The following is a 21,596-nucleotide window of genomic DNA, read 5'->3' on the forward strand; positions in this document are numbered from 1 at the left end:
GTCAGACTGGGGGGAAATGTGGCTATATGTTGTTTACAAGAGATCTGTGTGAAACCTAGATTAGTATTTGAATTTTTCTGAGGAATACTGACCATCATGAGTATATTAATATCAGAAAATATATACTGTGCAATAAAGAGTTTCAATGGGGATAAATGGGACCACTTCATAATGATTAAAGGTTCAACTACCAGGAAGGTCTAACATTTGAAATGTGCATGGATATGACAACATATGGCAAAAACTGACACATTTTTAAAAAACAAAACTAATCCACATTCCTAGAGGGAATTTTAATATATATGTTACAATGACTGATGCAACACACAGACAAGAAAATCACTAAGGGTATGTTGTTATACTACATGTAAACAACATCATTAATGAACTTGATTTACAGCCATAGACAGAAACTTGTCCCAGTGATGGCAGGGTATACACTCCATTTGAGCACACACGCAGGACATTCCAAAATATTTTATCATATACTGCGTCACATAAAGTAAAATTTCAACATGTCAGTGGATTGAAATAATACAGAATATGTTCCCTGATTCCAAGCTAGAAATCAATAACATAATCATTATTAAATTATATTTATATTTGATTATATATTTTATAGTCATAAATATATAATAAATTATATGTTTATATATTTATATATTATATAGTCACAAATGTAACTCTCTATATAACTGTGTATGTAAATATTAGTGGAAATTAAGAAAATCCCTCATAAATAAGTCAAGGATAAAATAATCATAATACAAATTCAAAATTATTTAAAACTAAGTGATAATAAAAATACTAAAAAATGTTTAGTGTAAAACTAAAGTGGTTATTAGAACAAATATATATAACGTCAAATGTCTATATCAGAGATGAAGGAAAACTAAAATTTAATAAGCTAAGGTTTTATTTTTTTAAAAACTTAAATAACAGTAAAATAAGCCAAAAGGAAGCCGAAGGAAGGAAATACCAAATGATAAGAGCACCTGTAAGAGAGAAAATACTCAATGGAGATGAACAACATCACACGAACTTCTAGCTCTTTGGTACAGACAGGAAAGCTGAAACAGCTCAATCAAATCCAGAAATAAATGCAGAAGGCAGCAGTAACAGCACCCAGGAACACAAAGAAGACATCACTCTAAGTGGCAGAAATTGAACAGAAAGTAGTGAAAATCTTTAAAGCCCGTAAGTTTAAAATCTGTGGTCAGTGGGCAAATTCACAGACAATTACATTATTCAAACCTGTAGCCGCTGGTCAGTGAGAATCGGTGGGTCCCCAAGGCCGCCGCTCAGCCCGGACGAAAGGGAGACCCAGTGCACTTCCGAGACTCGCCACTAGGGGCGGCGCCGGCGCTGCGCTCCGGTTCCTGGGACCGGGCAGCGAGCGCGCTTCTCGCTGGGCCCGCGTGTTGTCAGAACTATTTGCGACCCAAGAGAAAATGCTCTCTCCTCGTGCAGCGGGCACGAAGGACGACCCGCGAGATCATACGTGTGATTTCTTTAAAAAAATTTTTTTAAAAAAAAAGCAGCCCTGGGCGGTGTGGCTCCGCGGTTAGACCCTAGGGCCTCGGGTTCGATTCCCGGCCACGGGCAGGCACCTGGGCTGCAGGTGTCCATCCCCGGCGCCAGCTGGGGCGCGTGTGGGAGGCAACCGGTGGATGCCGTTTCTCTCCCTCCCTCCCCCCACTTCCACTCTAACAACCAGTGGGGGGGAAAATACCCTCGGGTGGGGATTAGAGAATCAAAGAGGCGGCATTTGCATGGCGGCCCCCTGGGGGCGGCGGCGGGATGGGTGCCCTCGGCCTGGCACCTCCACCCCAAGGCCCCCTCGTCTCCACACCCCGGGGCTGGCGGTCCTGGGAGGGCACGGGGCCCAGCGCTCTTCCCGCGTCCCGGAGCTGGAAGGGTGGGAGCCAGAGGGCGACCCCAGGAGGCGCACAAAGGCACGCGCCTGGCTGTGTTTGAAGCCCTAACTCTCGGTGGGTTTTTGAAACTGGACCAAAAAAAAAGAGCCCAGAACAAAATTGCAGAGGAAGCCAACCCTGCGCAGAGAGTTTTTAGAAGCTGCGGAGAAAGCGCGCTGCGCCCCCCAGCAGCCGGCGGCGGGGAGTGGAGGGCGCTGCGCCCCCCAGGCGCGTCCCGGGTCCCAGGCGCTCTGGGGGCCCGGCGGTGCCGTGGGAAACGAGAACACCCACATTTTGAAATGAGGATAATTTAACTTTCTGTCTTCTCTTTTTTTCTTTTTTAAAAAATATATCTTTATTGATCTCAGAGAGAGGAAAGGAGAGGGAGAGGGAGAGAGAGAAACATCAATGATGAGAGAGTCATTGATCGAGCCCGCAACCCGGGCATGTGCCCTGACCGGGGATCGAACCCCGATCGCCTGGATCCGAGGCGGATGCTCAACCCTGAGCCACGCCCGGCCGGGCTCAGTTTTCTCTTGAAAGTGGGGCCACGGCCACTTCTGCCCGAGCTCCTGGTGCTGCTGGGTACAGTCCCTCCCTCTTTCTCTTTGGTTGTTTTTTGTTTGTTTGTTTTTTTGTGTGTGTTTTTTTTGCTTTATGGATCCTGGACTTGCCAGAAGGGAAACTGAGGAGTCTGGTCAGGTAGGCAGGGCCCTTCCATAGGGCGGTGTCTGGGCTAAATGTCCACTGGGTGGAGCCTGAGAATTAAGGGTACCAAGTAAGTTTTATTTGCATAACCTCAGGTTCCCCTGTGCGTTTCTTGTGTTCCCAATACTCTGTGTTAACTCGCTTTGACCAGTCCTGCGGCCACCCCCTTACAGGCCAGGCCTCTGACTGCTGTGTGGTTAAGGGGTTTCCTCATCTGGCTTATTTGTCCTCTTCAAGGCCACAGAGGGGCTGTAGGTAGAGCCCCTCCGGTGACAGGCTCCAGTGGCTGGGAGGGACAGAGGAGGACTGACCCTTGGAGTAAAGCTGGCCTCTTGCTTTGAGGTCGGTTGGAGACCCTTCCCCTCCAGTGGGCACATGGCAAGGTGACAGCATTTCCCTAAAGCAGACAAGGAGAAGGCCCCTAATGCGGGACATGGCCTTTTCCAGGGGCTGCTCCGCACTTTCCCCCTTCTAGTCAGAAGGGCGCAGAGCAGATTCTCCCTCCAGCCCTGCTCTGGACCGGCTGCCATCCACCCCGGCCGGGGGCGAGCAGGGGCCGGAGGGAGCCCAGGAAGGGGCGCCTGGGCTCACATTTCCCCTATTCTGCCAACAGCTGTCTCCCATTAACGGTGCCTGTTAGGTGGCCGATAACTCACCTGTCTAGCTGTTTCCCATTAAGGGTGTGGGTTAGGTGGCTGATAACTCACCTGTCTAGCTGTTTCCCATTAAGGGTGTGGGTTAGGTGGCTGATAACTCACCTGTCTAGCTGTTTCCCATTAAGGATGTGGGTTAGGTGGCTGATAACTCACCTGTCTAGCTGTTTCCCATTAAGGATGTGGGTTAGGTGGCTAGTAACTCACCTGTCTTTGTAATATGACTCTTCCTAAAGTAGGACATGGAAGAAATTCATTAAAAAATTGTACTGGAAAAAAATTAAAAAGGCAATACACCAGGAGGTACTTTAGGAGACTCATGTGTCCCATCTTTAGATGCCCTCAGAGGTCCCGGTCCTGATGCGGTGACGGAGGGAAGCCCTCCAGATGGCGCAGGACCGAGGTCTGCCCCTGTGTACTCATCTCTGGGCGGATCTCCAGGGTTGGGGGGCTTGGGTGTGTGCCTGCTGTGTGCAGAGGGTGTATACGAGCTCTAGCTCTGAGGTTCCTCTTCCGTGGGCGGGAAGGTCCCATGTTCCTCCCTAGCTTTGGTTCACTCCCCACAGCAGTCCTCCCACTGACTTCCTTCTTTTTTCACCCGCAGGAGCCCAGATACCCTCTGGAGATGCTGCGGCTGCTGTTGCCCCTGCTGTGGGCAGGTGAGTGCCCGAGGGGAGAAGGTGGGGGTGGCATGGGGGCTGCAGCTGACCCCCGCTTCCCACAGGATCCCTGGCGGAGGATGAGGGCCACCAGGTGACAGTGCAGAGGTCCGTGACAGTGCAGGAGGGCCTGTGCGTCTTTGTTCCCTGTACTGTCATCTATCGTCGTTACTACTGGACCGACTCTACCCCGGCTCATGGCTACTGGTTCCGGGAAGGGGCCAATGAATTCCAGGACCCTCCAGTGGCCACAAACAACCCCGACCGTACAGCGCAGTACAAAGCGCAGGGCCGATTCCACCTCGCCGGGGAGCCCCGGGCCTACAACTGCTCCCTGGACATCAGAGATGCACAGAGAAGAGACACGGGGACATACTTCTTTAGAGTGGAGAGGGGATATTATGAGGCATACAGTTACAAACAGAACCAGCTCTCTGTTCATGTGACGGGTGAGGAATGGGGTCAAGGAGAGGGCACATGGATGGGTCCTGAGGGCTCCTGGGCGGGGAAGGGACCCATTTCATCTCATCCCGGATAAAACCCAGGGGGACCCACGGGGAGAGGACACTGGGGCTGTCGAGAGGTAGAGGCTGCTATTAGGGGCACGCTCGGGGACCCCATCTCCAGGACCCGGGTCTGTCTCTCTTTTCTTCAGCTCTGTCTCAGACTCCTGACATCTACTTCCAGGGGTTCCTAGAATCTGGGAACCCCAAGAACATTACCTGTACAGTGCCATGGGCCTGTGAGAGGGGGACACCCCCCAAATTCTACTGGATTGGGGTCAACATCACCTCCCTGGATTCCAGGACTTTCGACTCCTCAGTGGTCACCCTCACACCAGGGCCCCAGGACCACGGCACCAATCTCACCTGCAGAGTGACTTTCCCAGGAGCTGGCGTGAGCACAGAGAGAACCATCCAGCTCAACGTGTGTGAGTGTTCAGCCAGGCCTACAGGTTCCTGTGGGCACAGTGTCAGGGAGGGGGCAGGATGCCTGGTGACTGTTCTGGGAGGCATGGCTAAAGTGAAGATGGGGAGGACACCGAGACCCAGCACCTTGCTCATGACCAGCCCATCCTACTGCAGGTGGCCAATTATGTATTTCTCTTCCAGATGGCCCGCAGAACCTTACCATTCATGTCTTCAGGGGAAACAGCACAGGTGGGAGAGGCCCTGGAGTCTCAACACCCCCCTTCAGGATGCCACAATTTGAGCCCCAAAATGATCTCTCCATACCCCAAATGTGACCCTATTCCTTCCCTGCTCAGAAGTCACCCTGGCTCCCTCAGCCCTCAGGGGAGAGGCTGAGAGCATCACCTGTGTATGAGCCTCCGATGGTCAGACCTACGTGTGCCAACATCTCTGCACGATGTCACACATCAAGGACCACTTCCCCAGGATTAGATTTAACCAACTATTCCCCAAATATCCATCCCCCTGTTCTGGGATCAGCAGGTTGCCTCTCCTTCCCCCACCTCACCCCATGGACATTCACCCCTACTGGCCATTACTTGCAATGCTTGCCTCAGAGACGCTATTTTCCATTCTTGTGTCTGTGGGTGAACATATAAGGGAAGGGCCTCTCAGCCCTGCCCTTCTGGCTTTTTCTGTCTCCTTAGTCCCAGAGGACCTGGACAATGCCACCTCCCTGAGAGTCCAGGTGGGCCAGTCCCTGCGCATTGTCTGTAAAACGGATGGCAAGCCCCCTGCCAAGCTGAGCTGGTCCCGAGGGAGCCTGGCCCTGAGCCCCTCCAAGCCCTTGGATCCTGGGGTCCTAGAGCTGCCCCAGGTGGTTTTGTCAGATGGAGGGGAATTCACCTGCCGAGCTCAGCACCCATGGATCTCCTACCACATCTCCCTGAACCTGGTTGTGCAGGGTGAGTATTAGCAAGACCTGCATTGTGAGGTGGGGCTGTAAGCAGGACTAAGGAGTGGACTTAAAGGAATGCACTTCTGCACCTTCCCCACTCTCCTCCCAGGCATCTCTGGGTCCTGTCCCCAGATCTGTGGGGATCAGTAGGGTGCCTGGTTCCTGGTCTTCACCTTCTCAGGGCGGGAACCCTCACGGGGCTGGTTTTCTCCTCACCTATGGCCTCACCTGGATCTACTACACCAGGGGAGGAGGCCTTCTCAGAGTGTCCTGGAATTTGGGGACATCTTGATGGCTTCACACTTCTTGTCCACTCTAGAGCAAACTCTTCAAAGCACTGCTCTCTCACTTGTTTATTCCACTTCTTCAGAGACCTCCATGGCGACCAGGCTGCAAGGAGTGACTGAGTCCCTTCCTCGAGGTGGTGCTGTGGTCTGGATACCAGAGCCCTATCAGGAGGATGAGGGCCCATCTAACCACTGTGTCCCAATACCCACTCTGCACAGCTTTGTGGAGCAAGGAGGTGCAGTACCACTCATCCCCATGCCCCACTCAGAAATAATTCTTTGCCTTGGGTTCCCAGGACTCTTCTTGACAGTTCTACCTTACTGGTTGGGAGGACAAGTGAGGAAAACATGTAGTGTTTTGTTAGGAATTTGAATCATACTCCATGTAATATTTGCTTTGGTGCGCTTACCTTAATGTGGTTTTGATCTCTTTTAGTTTTTTATCTTATTTTTCTTCTTTTATTATGGCAATATTTCTTTTACATCCTTGAGTATATAGAACATATTTGTAAGAGTTCTTTGAATGTCTTTGTCTGCTAAGTCCATCATCTCTGCCATGTCTGAGCATGATTTAGTGAATGGTTTTTCTCTTAATGAAGTGTTGCATGTTCATACTTCTTTATATGTCTAGTAATTTTTCACTGTGTGGTGGACATTGTCAGTTTTATGTGGCTAATGGCCTGTTTTTGTTGGATTCTTTTAAAGAATATTGGTCCCCCTCCTTGAAGGCAGTGAAGCGACTTGCATGTTAGGCCAATATTTTTAAGGCTTTAATTGTTAATCTCTCTCCTATGGTAGATCTAATGTTGCCTTTATTCTAGGGCATTCACTTGAATGACATGGTTCTTTTCAATATTTGACTGATACCATGTATTCAAGGAGGTATCTTCACTCTATCTGGTGGCACTATGTACAGGACCAAGCGCTTTATGGTGTCTGGGAATTTTTTACCTAATAGCTCTCTGGTAACTGTTCTCTCCTTAGACATTGTTCTTATTTGGCCTCAGGGGGTTTCAGGTAAAGGATCTAAGAGGTCATTTGATATGAGTTGTACAAACTCTCCTCATTCCTTCTCCATGACCAGGGTATCGAATGGATGCATTCTGATTTTGTTTGCATCTCTAATAATGGGAAATTGTGACATTTATTTTATTTGCTAACCAAAATGCTGCAATGAATATTGTATCTAATTTCACAAATGTGTGTGTTGTGTGCATGTGCACATATGCACACCTTTGGCATAACTTCCTAAAGTTACAAAACTGAGTTCGTGTGTTCTTTCTATTTTTCTATTTATAAAATTTTATTTTTAATGTTTTTCTTGCATTAAAATCTTTTAAGATATACTTCCTTTGCAACTTTCAAATATGCAATACAGTATTGTTAAGGACAGTCACCATTCTGTACATTATATCCCTAAGAATTATTTATTTTATTAACTGGAAGTTTTCACACATTCACCGAACCCCATCTGCTGCCTCCTGCAAACACCACTCTGTTCTCTGTCTGTGAATCTGGTTTTTTTGTTGTTATTAAGATTCCTCATATAAGTGAGATCAAATGGTATTTGTCTGTCTCTGTCTGACATATTTTAAGCATAATGGCCTCGTGGGCTATTCATGTTGTCATAAATGGGAAAGTTCCATTTTTTATGGCTTTGTATGTATACCACATCATTCTTACACATTGATCTATCGGTGGACACCCAGGTTTATTCTGTATCTTGACGACTGCAAGTAGTGCTGCAATGAATGTGGGGGTTGAAATACTTTTTCAAGTTAGTGATTTTGTTTTTTTCATATAAATACCAGGAAGTGCAATTGCTGGATCATATGATAGTTTCTTATGCAATTTTTTGAGGAACCTCCATGCTGTTCCCCAACAGTGGCTGCACTAATCTCATTCCCACCTACAGTGCACAAGGGTTACCTTTCCTCCATATTTTCCATTTCCCAAAAATATGCAAATTTGTTTCGCATCGAGGGTGGACATTTTCATCCAGACCAGCGATGGGTGAAAGTGTCAGTGTTCCCCCAGCCTCACCAGACTAGGGGTAAATAAAACGTTTAGGGCTTTCACGCTATCATTAGTGTTTCTCTTGTTCTGAACGGTGTTGCGCATGACTTTCTGTGATGAAGAGCACTTTGTGTATCTTTCATTCTGTGAACCGTCTGTCGATATTCTTTGCTGAGCCTTCTACTTCGTGTCCTTGAGACTTTCCTAATCGCTCTTGGAACCAATGTTCAAGTTAGAGGAAGTAGCTCTTTTTCAGGAACATGAGCTGAGATGAGTTTCTTCAGTACGCCACACACTTTTCTTTGTGGTCAGGGAATTTTTACAGTGCTTAGGGATCTTTTTATATCTGCAGTCACATTGATCAATCTTTTAGGACTCAGGACAGAGGTGGTGCTGGTGGCCATCGGGGAAGCAGCTGTGAAGACCCTGTTCCTCCTCCTCTGCCTCACTGTCCTCATGTGAGCTCGGCCCCGGGGGGAAAGGGACACGTGGGGAGGGCAGGACCATGAGGCTGAGTCCCAGAACAAGTAATGGGGTTTGAATGAGTCAGCGAATGGGGCACCCAGGAAGCTGATGGGTGGCGGGTGAGGATTCCACATGGGCCATGGTCATTAGTGCACCACCTGGCAAGTGTCCAGGATGAGAGGCACCTGTTGTACTCAAGGTGGCCTGTGAGGCCAGACCAGCCCTCTCCCGCCTCAGTTTCCCTTTTAGCTCCTTACAGGGAACAAGGTCTGCTGCTCCTGCACCCCAATCTCATCAGCTTTAAAGACACTGGTCTCTTTTCTCAGAGTGAGGTCCTGCAAGAGGAAGGGGGTCAGGACCACAGAAAACATGGCGGATGCAAACGTTGTCCCTGGTTGGCCCCTCAGGTGGGTGACGCAGGTTTCTACCAGCCTACGCCCCATGGACACTTTCCCCAGTATGTTCCCCCAGGTTGCTCCACTCAGCACTGCTAAAGCCGAGCTGGCACCTTCTTCCCAAATCCATTTCTTCACAGTGATGACACGATGGTCCCCTTCTCTAAGGCCAGGAGTGGGGTGTGGTTCTCCACTTCGTGCTCCCTCTCTTCTCCCCAATCCAGCAATTCCCTAAGTCTTGTCCATCCTCGCACCTAATCAGAGCTCATCTGATTTCTGTCCCCTCCCCATTTGACCCTGGTCATTCCTGTGGTGTCATCTCTCCCCTGGCTGTCCGAACACATCAACCTCCTGACTCCATCTCTGTGCTCGACCCAGTCCTCCAGGTGGTGGTTCCCAAGACATATGGTGCACTTCTAGCAAAGTATGAACACTGATGGTTCTTCTCCGTGGCCAGAGAAGAGTGCAAACACCACAGGCTGGGTTTGAGGGCTCTGCGTGGTCTCTCCCCTCTCCACCAGATTCTACCATGTCTCTGAATCTCACACCATCTCCACACCAAGCCCAGCCACAGCCTATATGGTTCTGAGATGTCGCATGTGCAGTTTCTCCGGCTGAATATCATTCCGTCCCCATCCCTACATCTCTAAGTCTTAATCTTCCCTCATTGTGTGTGTGTGTGTCATTGGATAGCTCTGAGCATAGTGACATTCGGGCATCTATTTATAGACTCATTTAGCAAGTGTTATTGAACACTTATCATGGGCCAGCATTGCTGTAGACAGCAGAGGTACATCACTGAACACAACTTAAAAACACCTACCGTCTGAAAGACTTGAAAAGACGCTTCTGCAAAGAATGTATACAAATGACCAAGAAGCACATAAACAAAATGGTCAACAACTTTAGTCCTTGGAGAAATGCACTCAAAACAACGATGAAATACTACTTCACAATCATTGGGACGTACGTGTGCTATATGTTTTACAAAACAGTAAATAACAAGCATTGGTGAAGATCTGGACAAATTGGAACCTTGTGCATAGCTGGTGGAAGCGAAAATTGGTGCAGCCTCCTGGAAAGCCCTTTGGCATTTCCTGCTAAAGTTGAACCTAGAATTACCATATGACCCAGCACTTTCACTCCCGGGTATATATTAAAGGAATTGGACCCACAGACTCAAAAACAGGTAATTGCACCCCACGGGTCATAGCAGTGTTAGTCAAAGTAGCACTGGAACAAACCTTAGTGTCCATCCACGGAAGAATGGATGAACCAAAGGAGGTGAACACATACAATGGAACATGCTTCAGCCTTAAAAAGCAATGAATGAAATTCTGACATCTGCTCCAACGTGGATGAAACCTTGAAAACAATACACTAAATGCAAGAAACCAGACACAGAAGGACAAATATTGTATGATTCTGCTTATGTGAACTAAGACTATGCAAATTCATCGAGACTGGAAGTGGCACGGTGGTGGCTTGGAGTCAGGGGATGGGGAATGGGAGTTACTGTGTAACTGTGTAGAGTTTCTGTCTGGGGTGGCGACAAGTTCTGCAAATAGACAGTGGTGATGGTTGCACAACATTATGAATGTAACTAGTGCCAATGAATTGTACCCCATAAAATGTTAAAAATGGAAAGTTTCATTTTACAGATATTTTACCACAATAAAACAAAGGACTTGAGAAGCTCTTAGGTCTTGAAAATGCTGTCATTACGGCTGGCCAGCATGGCTCAGCGGTTGAGCAACAACCTATGATCCAGAAGATTGAGGTTCGACTCTGGGTCAGGGCACAGGCCCGGGTTGCAGGCTCGATCCCCAGCAGGGGGTGTGCAGGAAGCAGCCGATCAATGACTCTCATCATTGATGTTTCTCTCTCTCTCTCCCTCTCCCTTCCTCTCTCTGAAATCGATAAAAATATATATATATTTAAAAACAAAAAGGATGGTGCCCTTATTAAAGAGACCCCACGGAGATCTCCTGCCCCCTCCACCATGCGAGGACACAGTGAGGAGACAGTTGCTATGAGCCAGGAAGCGGTCTCTCACAGACACGAACCCGCGGGCCTCTTCATCTTGGACTTCTACCCTCCAGGACCGTGAGAAATGAGTGTTTGCTCTTGAAGCCACCCAGCCTGTGGTGTTCTGTGACAGCAACCCGAAGGTACTCAGACACCACAGGGACGTGTGTTTTTTTAAGGTGACATCACATGGTGAGTGCATCTGGGTGGATGTGGTTTCAGAATGATGCTGTGAGAGTGGGGGGCAATATTGAAGTGTTTTAAATTTGGAGGAGGGTGGGTCTGTAGGGGGCCAAGTGGGGTGGTGGTGGTGACAGTGTTTGCACTGATAGGCTCCCCCCGGGCAGAGACTCAGCTCTATGGAGGTGCCATGAAAGGGACACAGTCATCGTTTGTAGGTGCAAATGAGAACGAATGCAGTATTTTTGGAAGAACAATATTTGCAAACGTGTCCAGGTCCTGGGAAAGCAGTCCCTGCGGAGCTGTACCTCACCAGTACTGTGATGGCCCAGGCCCTGGTGCCTGGGGCTCCACAGGGTTAGTCTGTGCTGGTGGAATGGAGCGCCCCCTGCTGGCAGCACAGGACGTTAAGGAAGGAACTGGGACAGGAAGACGCGCCTTCATCTGGAGTAGGTGCATGGTGTCCCCGCATGACTAAGGTGGCAGCTCCAGGTGACACGGGGGCCGCAATGTAGTGCTTCAAAAGGGAACAGGTGATGAGCACATCACATGCTGCTGAGGGGCATCTGCTTCAACAAATTGTGGGTTTTGGTCGTTTGAGGTCTTTGGTGATTTTTACAGGATGAATTTGAGTGATGTGGGGATGGAGCAAGGTTGGACGAAGCTGGGCAGGGTGGATGGTCAATAAAGAAGGATTGATAACTGAAGAAAGTTCCCTGTGAAGGGAAGAAAAGAGAACCCTCAGTGTTGCTGGGAAAGGGGAGGAGACGATGATGGTCTCGGGACCAGCTCCAGGAACTTCTTGGTAGCTGCCTCTGGAAGGGTAAGGGTCAGTCCACAGCCGAGGTCACTGACCGGCGCTCAGGCCCCACTCTTTTTCCACCTCTCCCTGCCAATGTGGCTGTGGACATAGAGCTGCCAAGCTGTCCTGCCTGGCACTGGAGTCCTCCTCAGCCCCACACCCGAGGGATCAGCTCTGAGCTTCAAAGGGCCATCTAACCCCAAGAATGGTCTACACTCTGAGGTGGGTTCTGAGGCCCCAGGTCAGCCTGGAGGAGCTGGGGGGATGTGGATTGGCATCTTTCAGCCCTGACGAGGCTGAGGGTCTTCTGTCCCTTCTCCAGCTGAAGGGGCAGCATCCAAGAGTGGTGTGGAGAAACCACCTAAGGACCACGAGGTTGCCATTTTCCTGCTTCCCACCCCAGTGAGTGCCACAGAGGCATGGGAATGCTCAAAGGCAGAGGTGGGCCTGGGTCTAAGCTGAGGGTTGGGGACTCAGCTCTCAGCTCCTCCAGAGCGTTCTCCCAGCAGGACCAGGCACCCTTCCCTCCCTCTCACTCCTCCCTGTAGAGTTGCCTCTTCTGTGAGCTCCCCTAGGAGGAGGGAGCCTGGTTCTCCCCCAGTAAGCCCAGGTTGGGCAGTGAGGACCTAGGGATCACAGTGAACAGGAAAGAGGAGGGTGGATGCTATGAACTGAATTATGTCCCACGTCCAATTTGTATGCTGAAGTCTTAACCCCCAGTAATTAGGAATGGGACCATATTTGGAGATAGGTGCTTTCAGAAAGCAATTCAGTTAAAATAAGGTCATAGGGTGGGCCCAAGGTTAAGAGCACCAGTGTCCTTATAAGAGGAAATTGGGATACAGACACACAGAGGGCCAACCATATGAGGACACAGGGAGATGACAGCTGCCTACACACCAAGGAGAGAGGCCTCAGAAGAAACCAACCATGGTGACACCTTGACTTTGCACTTCTACCCCCCACAACTGGGAAGATATGAATTTCTGTTGTTTAAGCCACCCAGTCAGTGGAGTTATGACAGCCAGTGCAAGGTAATACAGTGGATATGAGAGCAGGACAGGAGCAGCTGGATGTCACCTGCTCTAGGACACCTGTCCTGACTTCACTTGGAAGAAGGGACCCCTCTTTCCCCAGGCCCATCAAGAACATTCCTGCCAGCAGGGGGGTGGGTAGTGAGACATTTATGAGCACTTTAGTACTTTGCTGTTTCTAAGGATCTCCATTTACCAAACTGGGTCTCTTGAGGTCAGTCACTGTACTTCATTTACGTGCAGGTCTCCCATTTGCACCATGGCACCTGCCACACATGAGGTCCAAGGACATGGGGTTGAGTGGTCAAGCACAGTGACTCTACACAAACAAGACAGAGTCATTTTAGAAGAAGAGCTATAATGGGGTTTTTATCTCACTTCACGCCTCCCATGCCCTTTACATCCCCTGCAACTCCCAACCTCAGCTTCACCTCTGGGTGCAGGTGTTCTTATTACAACAGGTGTTACAAGTATGTGTCACCCAATTGTATGACAGAAGAAGAGGAGATGGGCAATGGACTCAGGTCTTAGGTGTGGGTGCTCCTGGGGGACCAGGGTCAGTGAACCTCCCATGGATGATTATGGGTGGCCCTGAGACCAGCCTACAGTTGCCAGATTTAGCAAATAAAAATAGAAGACGCTTGGTTAAATTCAAATTTCAGATGTAAAAAACATATCATGTTAGTATAAGTATGTCCCGTGCAATATTTGGGACATACTTATACTTACCAAAAAAAAAAAAAAAGATTCCTTGTTTATCTGAACGTGAAATTTACTGGGCACCCTGCATCTATGTGGCAAGAAGAGCCCTGTTCCCACCCCCACACACTCACCCTCCACTGCACTCTGCTCCATCACTGGGGCCCCTGTAAGAAGGGCTCACTGTGAGCTTTCACTTCTGCTTCCCCAATGACCCAGGGCCCAGCAGGGGAGCCCCCACCTTCCACCTACGCCAGCCAGGCCCCAGGACTGGACACATGCCCCCCACTGCCTCCTGCAGAGGTGACTTGGGAAGGACCAGCTCAGAGAGCCCAACACCAGGCAGGCACCCCCAGGAAAGACAAAGAGTCCAGGTGGGGGAAGTGGGGTGGGGAGTGGGGAGAAAGGGAGATCCCGTTGGTCTCAGACGAGAATCTCATGTCATGCATCAGTCTCCCACACCCAGCTTCCGCCTGCCCGCCCCTGGCTTCCTCTTCTGTCCCTTCCCAGTGTCAGTCACAGCTTCAGGGGAATGAACTTGTCTCAGGGCAGGTCCCAGTGTCTCCTGGGCAGCGATGCTCCTGATGCTGCTCTGGGCCCTGCTGTGGGGCGGTGAGTGGGCCGAGGGCTGGGTGGGCCAGGATCAGGGCCACAAGAAGTCGCAGACACTGGTTCCAGGTTACTGGCTTAAGGTGGAGAAGACGGTGACAGCGCAGCGAGGCCTGTGTGTGCTCGTGCCCTGCTCTTTCTCCTATCCTCAGGAAGGCTACACTGAGAGCACCCCAGCTCATGGCTACTGGTTCACACATCCAGCGAATACGGACAGTGCTTCTCCAGTGGCCACAAACAACCAGTTTCGGGAGGTGGCATCATGGACCCAGGGCCGATTCCAGCTGGTGGGCAGTCTCCGGGATCGCAGCTGCTCCTTGCTGATCACAGATGTGCAGGAGGGAGACAGAAGATCGTATTTCTTTCGGTTCGAGAGAGGCAATTCTGTGAAATTTAATTTTTTGGGATATCAGTTCTATCTGAATGTGACAGGTATGGAACTGGCTGGAATGGGGTGGGACCTCCCCCTGCCACCCTCTGTCTCTCATGCTGGGATGGATGTGGGGGAAGCACCCCCTGAAGTACGCCATCTGGGGCTACAATCGTGCCCTCTCTCATACCAGCCCTGACACAGAAGCCAGCTGTCTACGTCCCAGAGTTGCTGGATCCTGGGCACCAGGTGACAGCCATATGTGTGTTTGACTTTTACTGGGAACAATGTGAAGCCCCTACTTTCTCCTGGACGGGGGCTGCCCTCTCCTCCCAAGAAATCAATGTGACAACAGCCCACGTCTCAGTGCTCACCCTCACCCCGAGACAGCAGGACCATGACACCACCCTCACCTGTCGAGTGGACTTCCCCAGGAGGGGTGTGGGCATCGAGAACAGTGTCCTGCTTAATGTGGCCTGTGAGTTGGGTGGGGGACTTCAGGGTGGCCAACAGGAGGGGTGGGTGGAGAGGTGGAGATGTGGCTGGTGATGGGTGGCTTGGGGGGGGGGTTCCCAAGGAGAGGAAGGTGTAGAATCTCAGGATAGGAGAATAGGAGGGGGAATGATGCCATCTGGTCCTCCATCCAAAAGCTTGTCTTTGTCATTCCTTGTCACTTGACTTCCCTGAGGTTAGTCACACTCTGTGTTCCCAGAGTGGGTTCTCTCTGGCTGTGGGATACCAAAGCTTCCTCCCCAATGCCAGCTCACAATCTCGTTGCAGACGCCCCCAAAGTCCCAGTCATCAGCATTTCCAGCGACAAGGAATCAGGTACTGGGGGCCTGCGGGGTGGGACAGGGCTGGGCCGGTCCTCTCTGGGGATGAAAAGCTGTCAGGAGTGTGGGGAAAACAGTGTTCCTCCCTCCCCCTTTTTCTCTCCCCCCCTCTCCGTAGTCCTGGAGCTCCAGGGAGACAGCCCATCTTGGCAAGCCCAGAAAGGCCAATTCCTGAGGTTGCTCTGTGCTGCTGACAGCAGGCCCCCTGCCACCCTGATCTGGGCCCTGGAGGACAGAGCCCTTTCTCAGTCCCACCCCTCCGGCTCCGGAGGCCTGGAGCTGGTACTGCCTGGGGTGCAGCCTGGGGACGCAGGGCGCTACTCCTGCAGAGCGGAGAACAGGCTGGGCTTCCAGAGCCGCACCCTGAAGCTCTCGGTCAACTGTGAGTGTGACAAGCGGGGCCTGGTTTCCAGGAGGCAAGAGGGTGAGGGGGCAGGGACTGCGGACACGGTCCCAGAGTTCTAGGAACCCAGGCCTATGGGACTAATGATTCTGGTTTCAATTCTAATGCAGGTATTTCTCTCCCCACCACCAAGCAATTCTCTGACACCAGCTGGGTGTCCTACAGTTGAACTCAATTCTGACACTAAGTGCCCGGAAATACAGATCCCACAGGTTAAGGGCTCAGTCCCACAAGACTGCCCACTTCAGACGCCCATAGCAAGTGCAGGTTGTCACCTGTGCTTCTGCCCATAGGGTAGAGGCTACAGGTGGAGTCCCATGACCCCTCCTCAGGTTCGACTAATTTGCTAGATGGAGCAGCTCCCAGAGCTCAGAGAGACGTATCACTTACTAGATTACCAGTTAGTCATGAAAGGATCTGACTCAGGAACAGTCAGATGGAAGGGATGGGTAAGGCCAGGTATGGGGAAGGGCTTAGAGCTTCCATGCCCTCCCCAGGTGCCACTCTCCCCAAATCTCCAGATGTTCACCAACCCTGAAGATGCCCTCTCAACGCCCTCTTTTCGGGTTTTTATGGAGGCTTCATTACATAGGCATGATTTCCTAAGTCCTTGGCCATTGGTGACTGAACTCAATCTCCAGTCCCTGCACCCTTTGGGAAGTCGGGGAGTGGGACTGAAAATCCCAACCCTCCAACCCTCCAATTCCCTGATGGGTTTCCTTGGCAACCAGCTCCCATCTGTAGGTGCTTTCCGAAAGTCACCTCATTAACCTAAACTCAGGTGTAGTGGCAAAGGGTTTGTTATGAATATCAAGACTCCTTTATCACTCTCATCACTTAGAAACCCCAAGGCTTTCAGGGGCTCTGTGTCAGGAAAGGGGACCCAGACCACATATATATCTATATGCATATATGTGTATCTATATCTATATATCATCTATATCTGTATATCTCTATGTATCTATGTCTATGTCTATCTCTGTATCTCTATGTCTATGTCTATCTTTCTCTCTCTCTGTACCTATACATATATATACTATAAATCACTGTATCACAGGAACCAGCCCCTCTTACCTATCTACTTCCTTGAGTAGTTTGTGTCAGTGGGTGATATAATCCTCCCCCCACGCCTGCCACTGTCCTTTGTCCCCAGGGACCCTTTGCCCAGAGTGAGGCCCCTGGCCTGTCTGGAGCTGGTGCTGTGTCTCTTTTTCAGATGCCCCTGAGAACCTGACAGTGACGGTCTCTGGAGCAAATGGGACAGGTAGGAAAGGGGGGCAGAGGCGCCTGGGCCTCTCATTGCCTGACTGGGGCCTGGGCGTCTGGAATGTGCCCATGGGCGAGGGTCCCGGTGCCCTCAACTACGTGTACTCCCTGCCTCTTCCCTCCCCTAGTCCTGGAAAACCTCAGGAATGGCGCGATCCTCCCCGTCCTGGAGGGCCAAAGCCTGCGTCTGCTCTGTGTCACCCACAGCAACCCCCCAGCCTTGCTGAGCTGGGCCCGGGGGGGACAGCTTTGGAGCCCTTCCCAGCCCTCAGACTCTGGGGTCCTTGAGCTGCCTCGGATACAATTGGAGCATGAAGGAGAATACATCTGCAACGCTCAGAACCTGCTGGGCTCCCTCAGCGTCTCCCTGAACCTCTCTGTGCACTGTGAGTGGAGGGACGGGGGCACCTGCGGGCAGGACGCCTGGGTCCTGGCAGGGCAGAGGCACCAATGACCCTTCTCCTCTCTCCCCACAGACCCCCCACGGCTGCTGGGACCCTCCTGCTCCTGGGAGGACCAGGGTCTGACCTGCAGCTGCTCCTCCCGAGCCCAGCCGGCCCCCTCCCTGCGCTGGAAGCTGGGGGAGGAGCTGCTGGAGGGGAACCGCAGCGAGGCCTCCTACACGGTCACCTCCCGCTCCACAGGGCCCTGGACCAACAGCTCCCTGAGCCTCAGCGGGGGGCTCAGCGCCGGCCTCAGACTCGGCTGCGAGGCCAGGAGTGTCCACGGGGCCCAGAGCGCCGCTGTCCTGCTGCGGCCAGGTGGGGGGCCTGCTGGATGCCCCCGAGGCCTGGCCTGAGGGGGGGGGGGCAAGGGCGGGGTCCTGCGGTTGGAGCTGGAGCTGGAGTGGGAGGGGCCCCCTGCCCCCGCGGCTGGGGCTTAGCGGGGGAACGTGCCAAGCCCGGGCTGGGCTGCCGCGGGGTTTCAGAGAACCAGACCTTGAGGGGTTGCGGGCCAGGCGCCGGGAACGGGCGCTGGAAGCCCGGGCGCCCGGTCGATGGAGAGGCTCAGGGGGGCTGACTGGTTCCAGGTGCGGGGAAGACAGGGCTCACCTCGAAAGGATTCTCTGCCGGAGCACTTCTGGGCGCTGGCGTCGCCGCCCTGGTCCTCTGCCTCGTCCTGTTCGCGTGAGTGAGGGGCAGGAGCGAGGGCCCGGGGCGGGGAGGCGCCGGGGCGCACACCCACGCGGGTCCTTTCCTCAGCGGGAAGGCTCTGCGGGAGGCTCGGACGCACGCGGAGGCTGGGGCCCAGGCAGAGGCTCAGGCTGGGACAGAGACCGGGAGGGCCAGGGTCACCCGGAGGAGCACCATCCTGGATTACGTGAACGTGGTCCCCGCCGCGCGTGGCCTGGTGAGTGGCCTGGATGCGCGCGCTCTGCCCCTTTCTCGCCCTGTCCCCGCCCTTCGCCTGAGGGACCTCATGGTTGTTGGATTCAAATCCTGACCCTGGCACTTACCGTCTGCGAGACCTTGACCAGAATCGCGGGCTCCCTCTGAATTGGTTGGGGGAGTAAAAGGCACGCCCTTGCTCGGGATGCAGCAGCTAGGCCGGATCACCACCACCAAGGACGTTATTAATTATCATTAATGATGGAACCGTTATTGGCATCGCGGAGAGGCAGTGTGTCCCGGTAGCTAACAGCAGGGCTGCCTGGGTTCAGACCCGCGTTCATCGCTGTGTGTCCTTGGGCAAGTAGCTTAACTTCTCTGGGCCTTTTCTTGAACTTTAAAATGGGGGAAAGAGTGGTACCTACCAGCTAGGATCATTCCAGATGTTTGGTAGGGTCCTATTGTACCTGTTAAACATGTAGAATAGTACCTGGCACTTAGAAAATGTAGGGCAAATGCTGGATATTTTCAGGAGAAAACATCTATACGCGGATGACCCCGAAATTCACATCTCTCAGACTCACCCCTGAACCCTACACTCTCATCCGACTGTCAGGGCAGCAGCTCCAAACTCAGCCTGTCCAAAGGCAAACTTATGAGTGACTACACCACTTCCACGTCTCCTCCATCACAGCAAAGAGCACGTTTCCCGAGCTGCTTGAGCCCAAAGCCTCAGTCCCCTGTCACGCGTCTCCCCTCTATCACCTCCCAGTCCATCCACTGGCGAATCCCCTCCAAGACACGTTCAAACCACTTCTCCTCCTGCTTCCCTCCTGGGCACCAGCGCCACCTTCTGTGGGTCCTCTCTGCTCCCCACACCCCCAATCCATTTCTCTGTACATTGTATCCATTTAAAACCTGAACAGGGCCATCAACCCCCTCGAATACAATCAGAAGGAAGGAACAAATGAGTGACACTTGCTACCGGTTAAACAGAGCTTAGGGACCAATCTCCAATGGTCACACGTACATGATTCCATGTATAGAACAGTCTTGAGATGACCAACTTGTAGAGCTGGAGAACAGATTAGTACCTGCGGGGGGTTAGGGCCAGGCCTCGGTGGGGTTAGAGCCGTTCTGTATCTTGATGGTGGTTACAGGACTCGGCCTGTGTGAGTCTGCCGGGGTGGCCACAGCAAAGAGCCACAGACCCAGTCAGTGGCTTACTCAACAGCCATCTGTTTATTGTTTCTGTCCCAAGATGGGAGGTGAGCTCAGTGAGAAGGGAGACTTTATTTTACACCCCGACGTAACCCCGGTTCCTCCTTCAGTGCCTGCCGCACGGCACACGCCCGAGTGTTGGCTGAATCACGAGTGATGGTCGTTTTCCCCTTAGGCTGGGAATCGAAAGGCCAAACCCAGCAGCCCTTCCCGGGCCCCTCCAGCAGGTGCTAACTCCCCAGAACTCAAGTCGCCCCCTCCAGCCCCAGGGCCCAGGAACAGCCAAGAGGAGATTCACTATGCTGCTCTCAGCTTCCCACGCCTCCGGCCGCAGGAGACCCAGCAGCCCAACGACACCAGCTCGGAATATGCAGAAATCAGGTTCCACTGAAGGTCCGCTGGGCTGTGGGTCGGGATCCAGGCTGGGGAGAAGGGCAGAGTCACTGAGCAAATGCAGAAAAGAGGGAAAAGCCTCTCTCTCTCCTCTTTTTACTCCTCCAAGGGTGGGTCATCCCATCCCAGACCTGGCATTCGCAACCGCTGGACGCCTCTCTCCAGAGCCACCTTCTCTGGGTCCATCATTCTGAGAACAGGGATAAACTTTTTGTTTCACAAACCCGGGCACGGCCCTAGCTGATGACTCAGCCTCACTTTTCCCCAAGGTGGGAGAACCTTTAAAAATGGTTCAACAGTCGCCTCTGTGAAGTGCAGCACAGGAAATATAGTCAGTAGTATTGTAATAGCTATGGATGGGGCCGGGGTGGACTAGACTGATCGGGGGGATCACTTCATAAAGTATGTAAATGTCTGGTCACTATGTTGTACACCCCAAACAAATATAATATTGTATGCCAACTGTAATTGAAAAATAAATTTTAAAAAGGAGGCTATTTCATTGGAACGATGGACATCTTTATAAAATCCAGTCAATATTTTACATGGTCTTTCACTTACCGTGTCCTTTAAATATTTTTCTCTCTATAATGCTTTATAATCTTTTGTGTAGAAGACATACATATTTTCATTAGATTTCTCTCAAGGTATTTAATATTTTTTGGTTCTATTAAAAACGGCATATTTGGGAGATGAGGGCTGGGTGGAGGGGGCAAAGGTGGGGGAAGTGGGGACATCTGTAATAGTGTCAACAATAAAAAGAAAGGGAAAAGGGCATATTTCTTTCTCTGTCATTTTTTGGTTGCTTCTGATCTATGTAGAAATACATTGAATTTTGCATGTTAACCTTATATCTATCAACCTTGAGAAGTTTGCCTATTTTAAACTTCATCTGAAAATTATTTTGGGTTTTTCTATGCAAAAAACTTCTATCAGCTGATAATAAACATTTCCTCTTTTTCTCCAGAGGGAAATATAAATAAATAAATATTTAAAAGATGCTGAAGAGCAGGGCAAGATTTAGAACAGAAGGCAGACAATTTCAAAAGGCGACAACCTAGACCGAGAGGACGAAGCTGTGAACGGAGAGGTTAACGTTGTCTAAGCTGAAGCAGGGCTGTGTGGCAGATGCGCTGAAGTAATGATGTCCCGAGCGAGGGAATAAGAGAGGAAGTCCAGAGATTATACCCACTTGAGCTAAACCCTCTCAAATTCCAGAGCTATTTATTTGTGAAGATGTTTACAACACTGACTTACATGGAGCACTTACCCCAGGCACTGCTGTTTAACGCTTATATCACCCCACCTAATACTCATAGTAAGTTAAGGATGTCTTTGGCCAAAGACCACCTTGCCAAGCCCTAATTAACTAGGAGCCTTGATTTGGTAGTTACTGGGTAATTGAGGATATGGCGACGAGGCCTTTTCTGACATGTTGTGCTTCCCCATGTGCCAGCGCCTC

The 21,596-nt window shown here is 51.2% G+C and overlaps 1 protein-coding gene across 1 annotated transcript; it reads left to right on the top strand.

Annotated features, from left to right (window-relative positions):
* Nucleotides 1-3,876: 3,876 nt before the first annotated feature.
* SIGLEC10 (sialic acid binding Ig like lectin 10) lies at nucleotides 3,877-20,903 on the top strand. Its single transcript, XM_081119020.1, has 19 exons — nucleotides 3,877-3,936; nucleotides 4,002-4,385; nucleotides 4,592-4,867; nucleotides 5,049-5,096; nucleotides 5,555-5,812; nucleotides 6,176-6,328; nucleotides 8,482-8,566; nucleotides 8,900-9,198; nucleotides 12,301-12,380; nucleotides 14,257-14,752; nucleotides 14,884-15,168; nucleotides 15,471-15,518; nucleotides 15,642-15,905; nucleotides 17,143-17,190; nucleotides 17,321-17,578; nucleotides 17,669-17,953; nucleotides 18,223-18,319; nucleotides 18,395-18,542; nucleotides 19,917-20,903. The coding sequence occupies exons 1-19, from the start codon at nucleotides 3,903-3,905 to the stop codon at nucleotides 20,130-20,132; spliced, it is 3,762 nt and encodes a 1,253-aa protein (XP_080975146.1). The 5' UTR covers nucleotides 3,877-3,902; the 3' UTR covers nucleotides 20,133-20,903.
* The last annotated feature ends 693 nt before the right edge of the window (nucleotides 20,904-21,596 follow it).

The sequence above is a fragment of the Miniopterus schreibersii genome (assembly GCF_964146895.1).
Source record: "Miniopterus schreibersii genome assembly, chromosome: 18".
Taxonomy (NCBI): domain Eukaryota; kingdom Metazoa; phylum Chordata; class Mammalia; order Chiroptera; family Miniopteridae; genus Miniopterus; species Miniopterus schreibersii.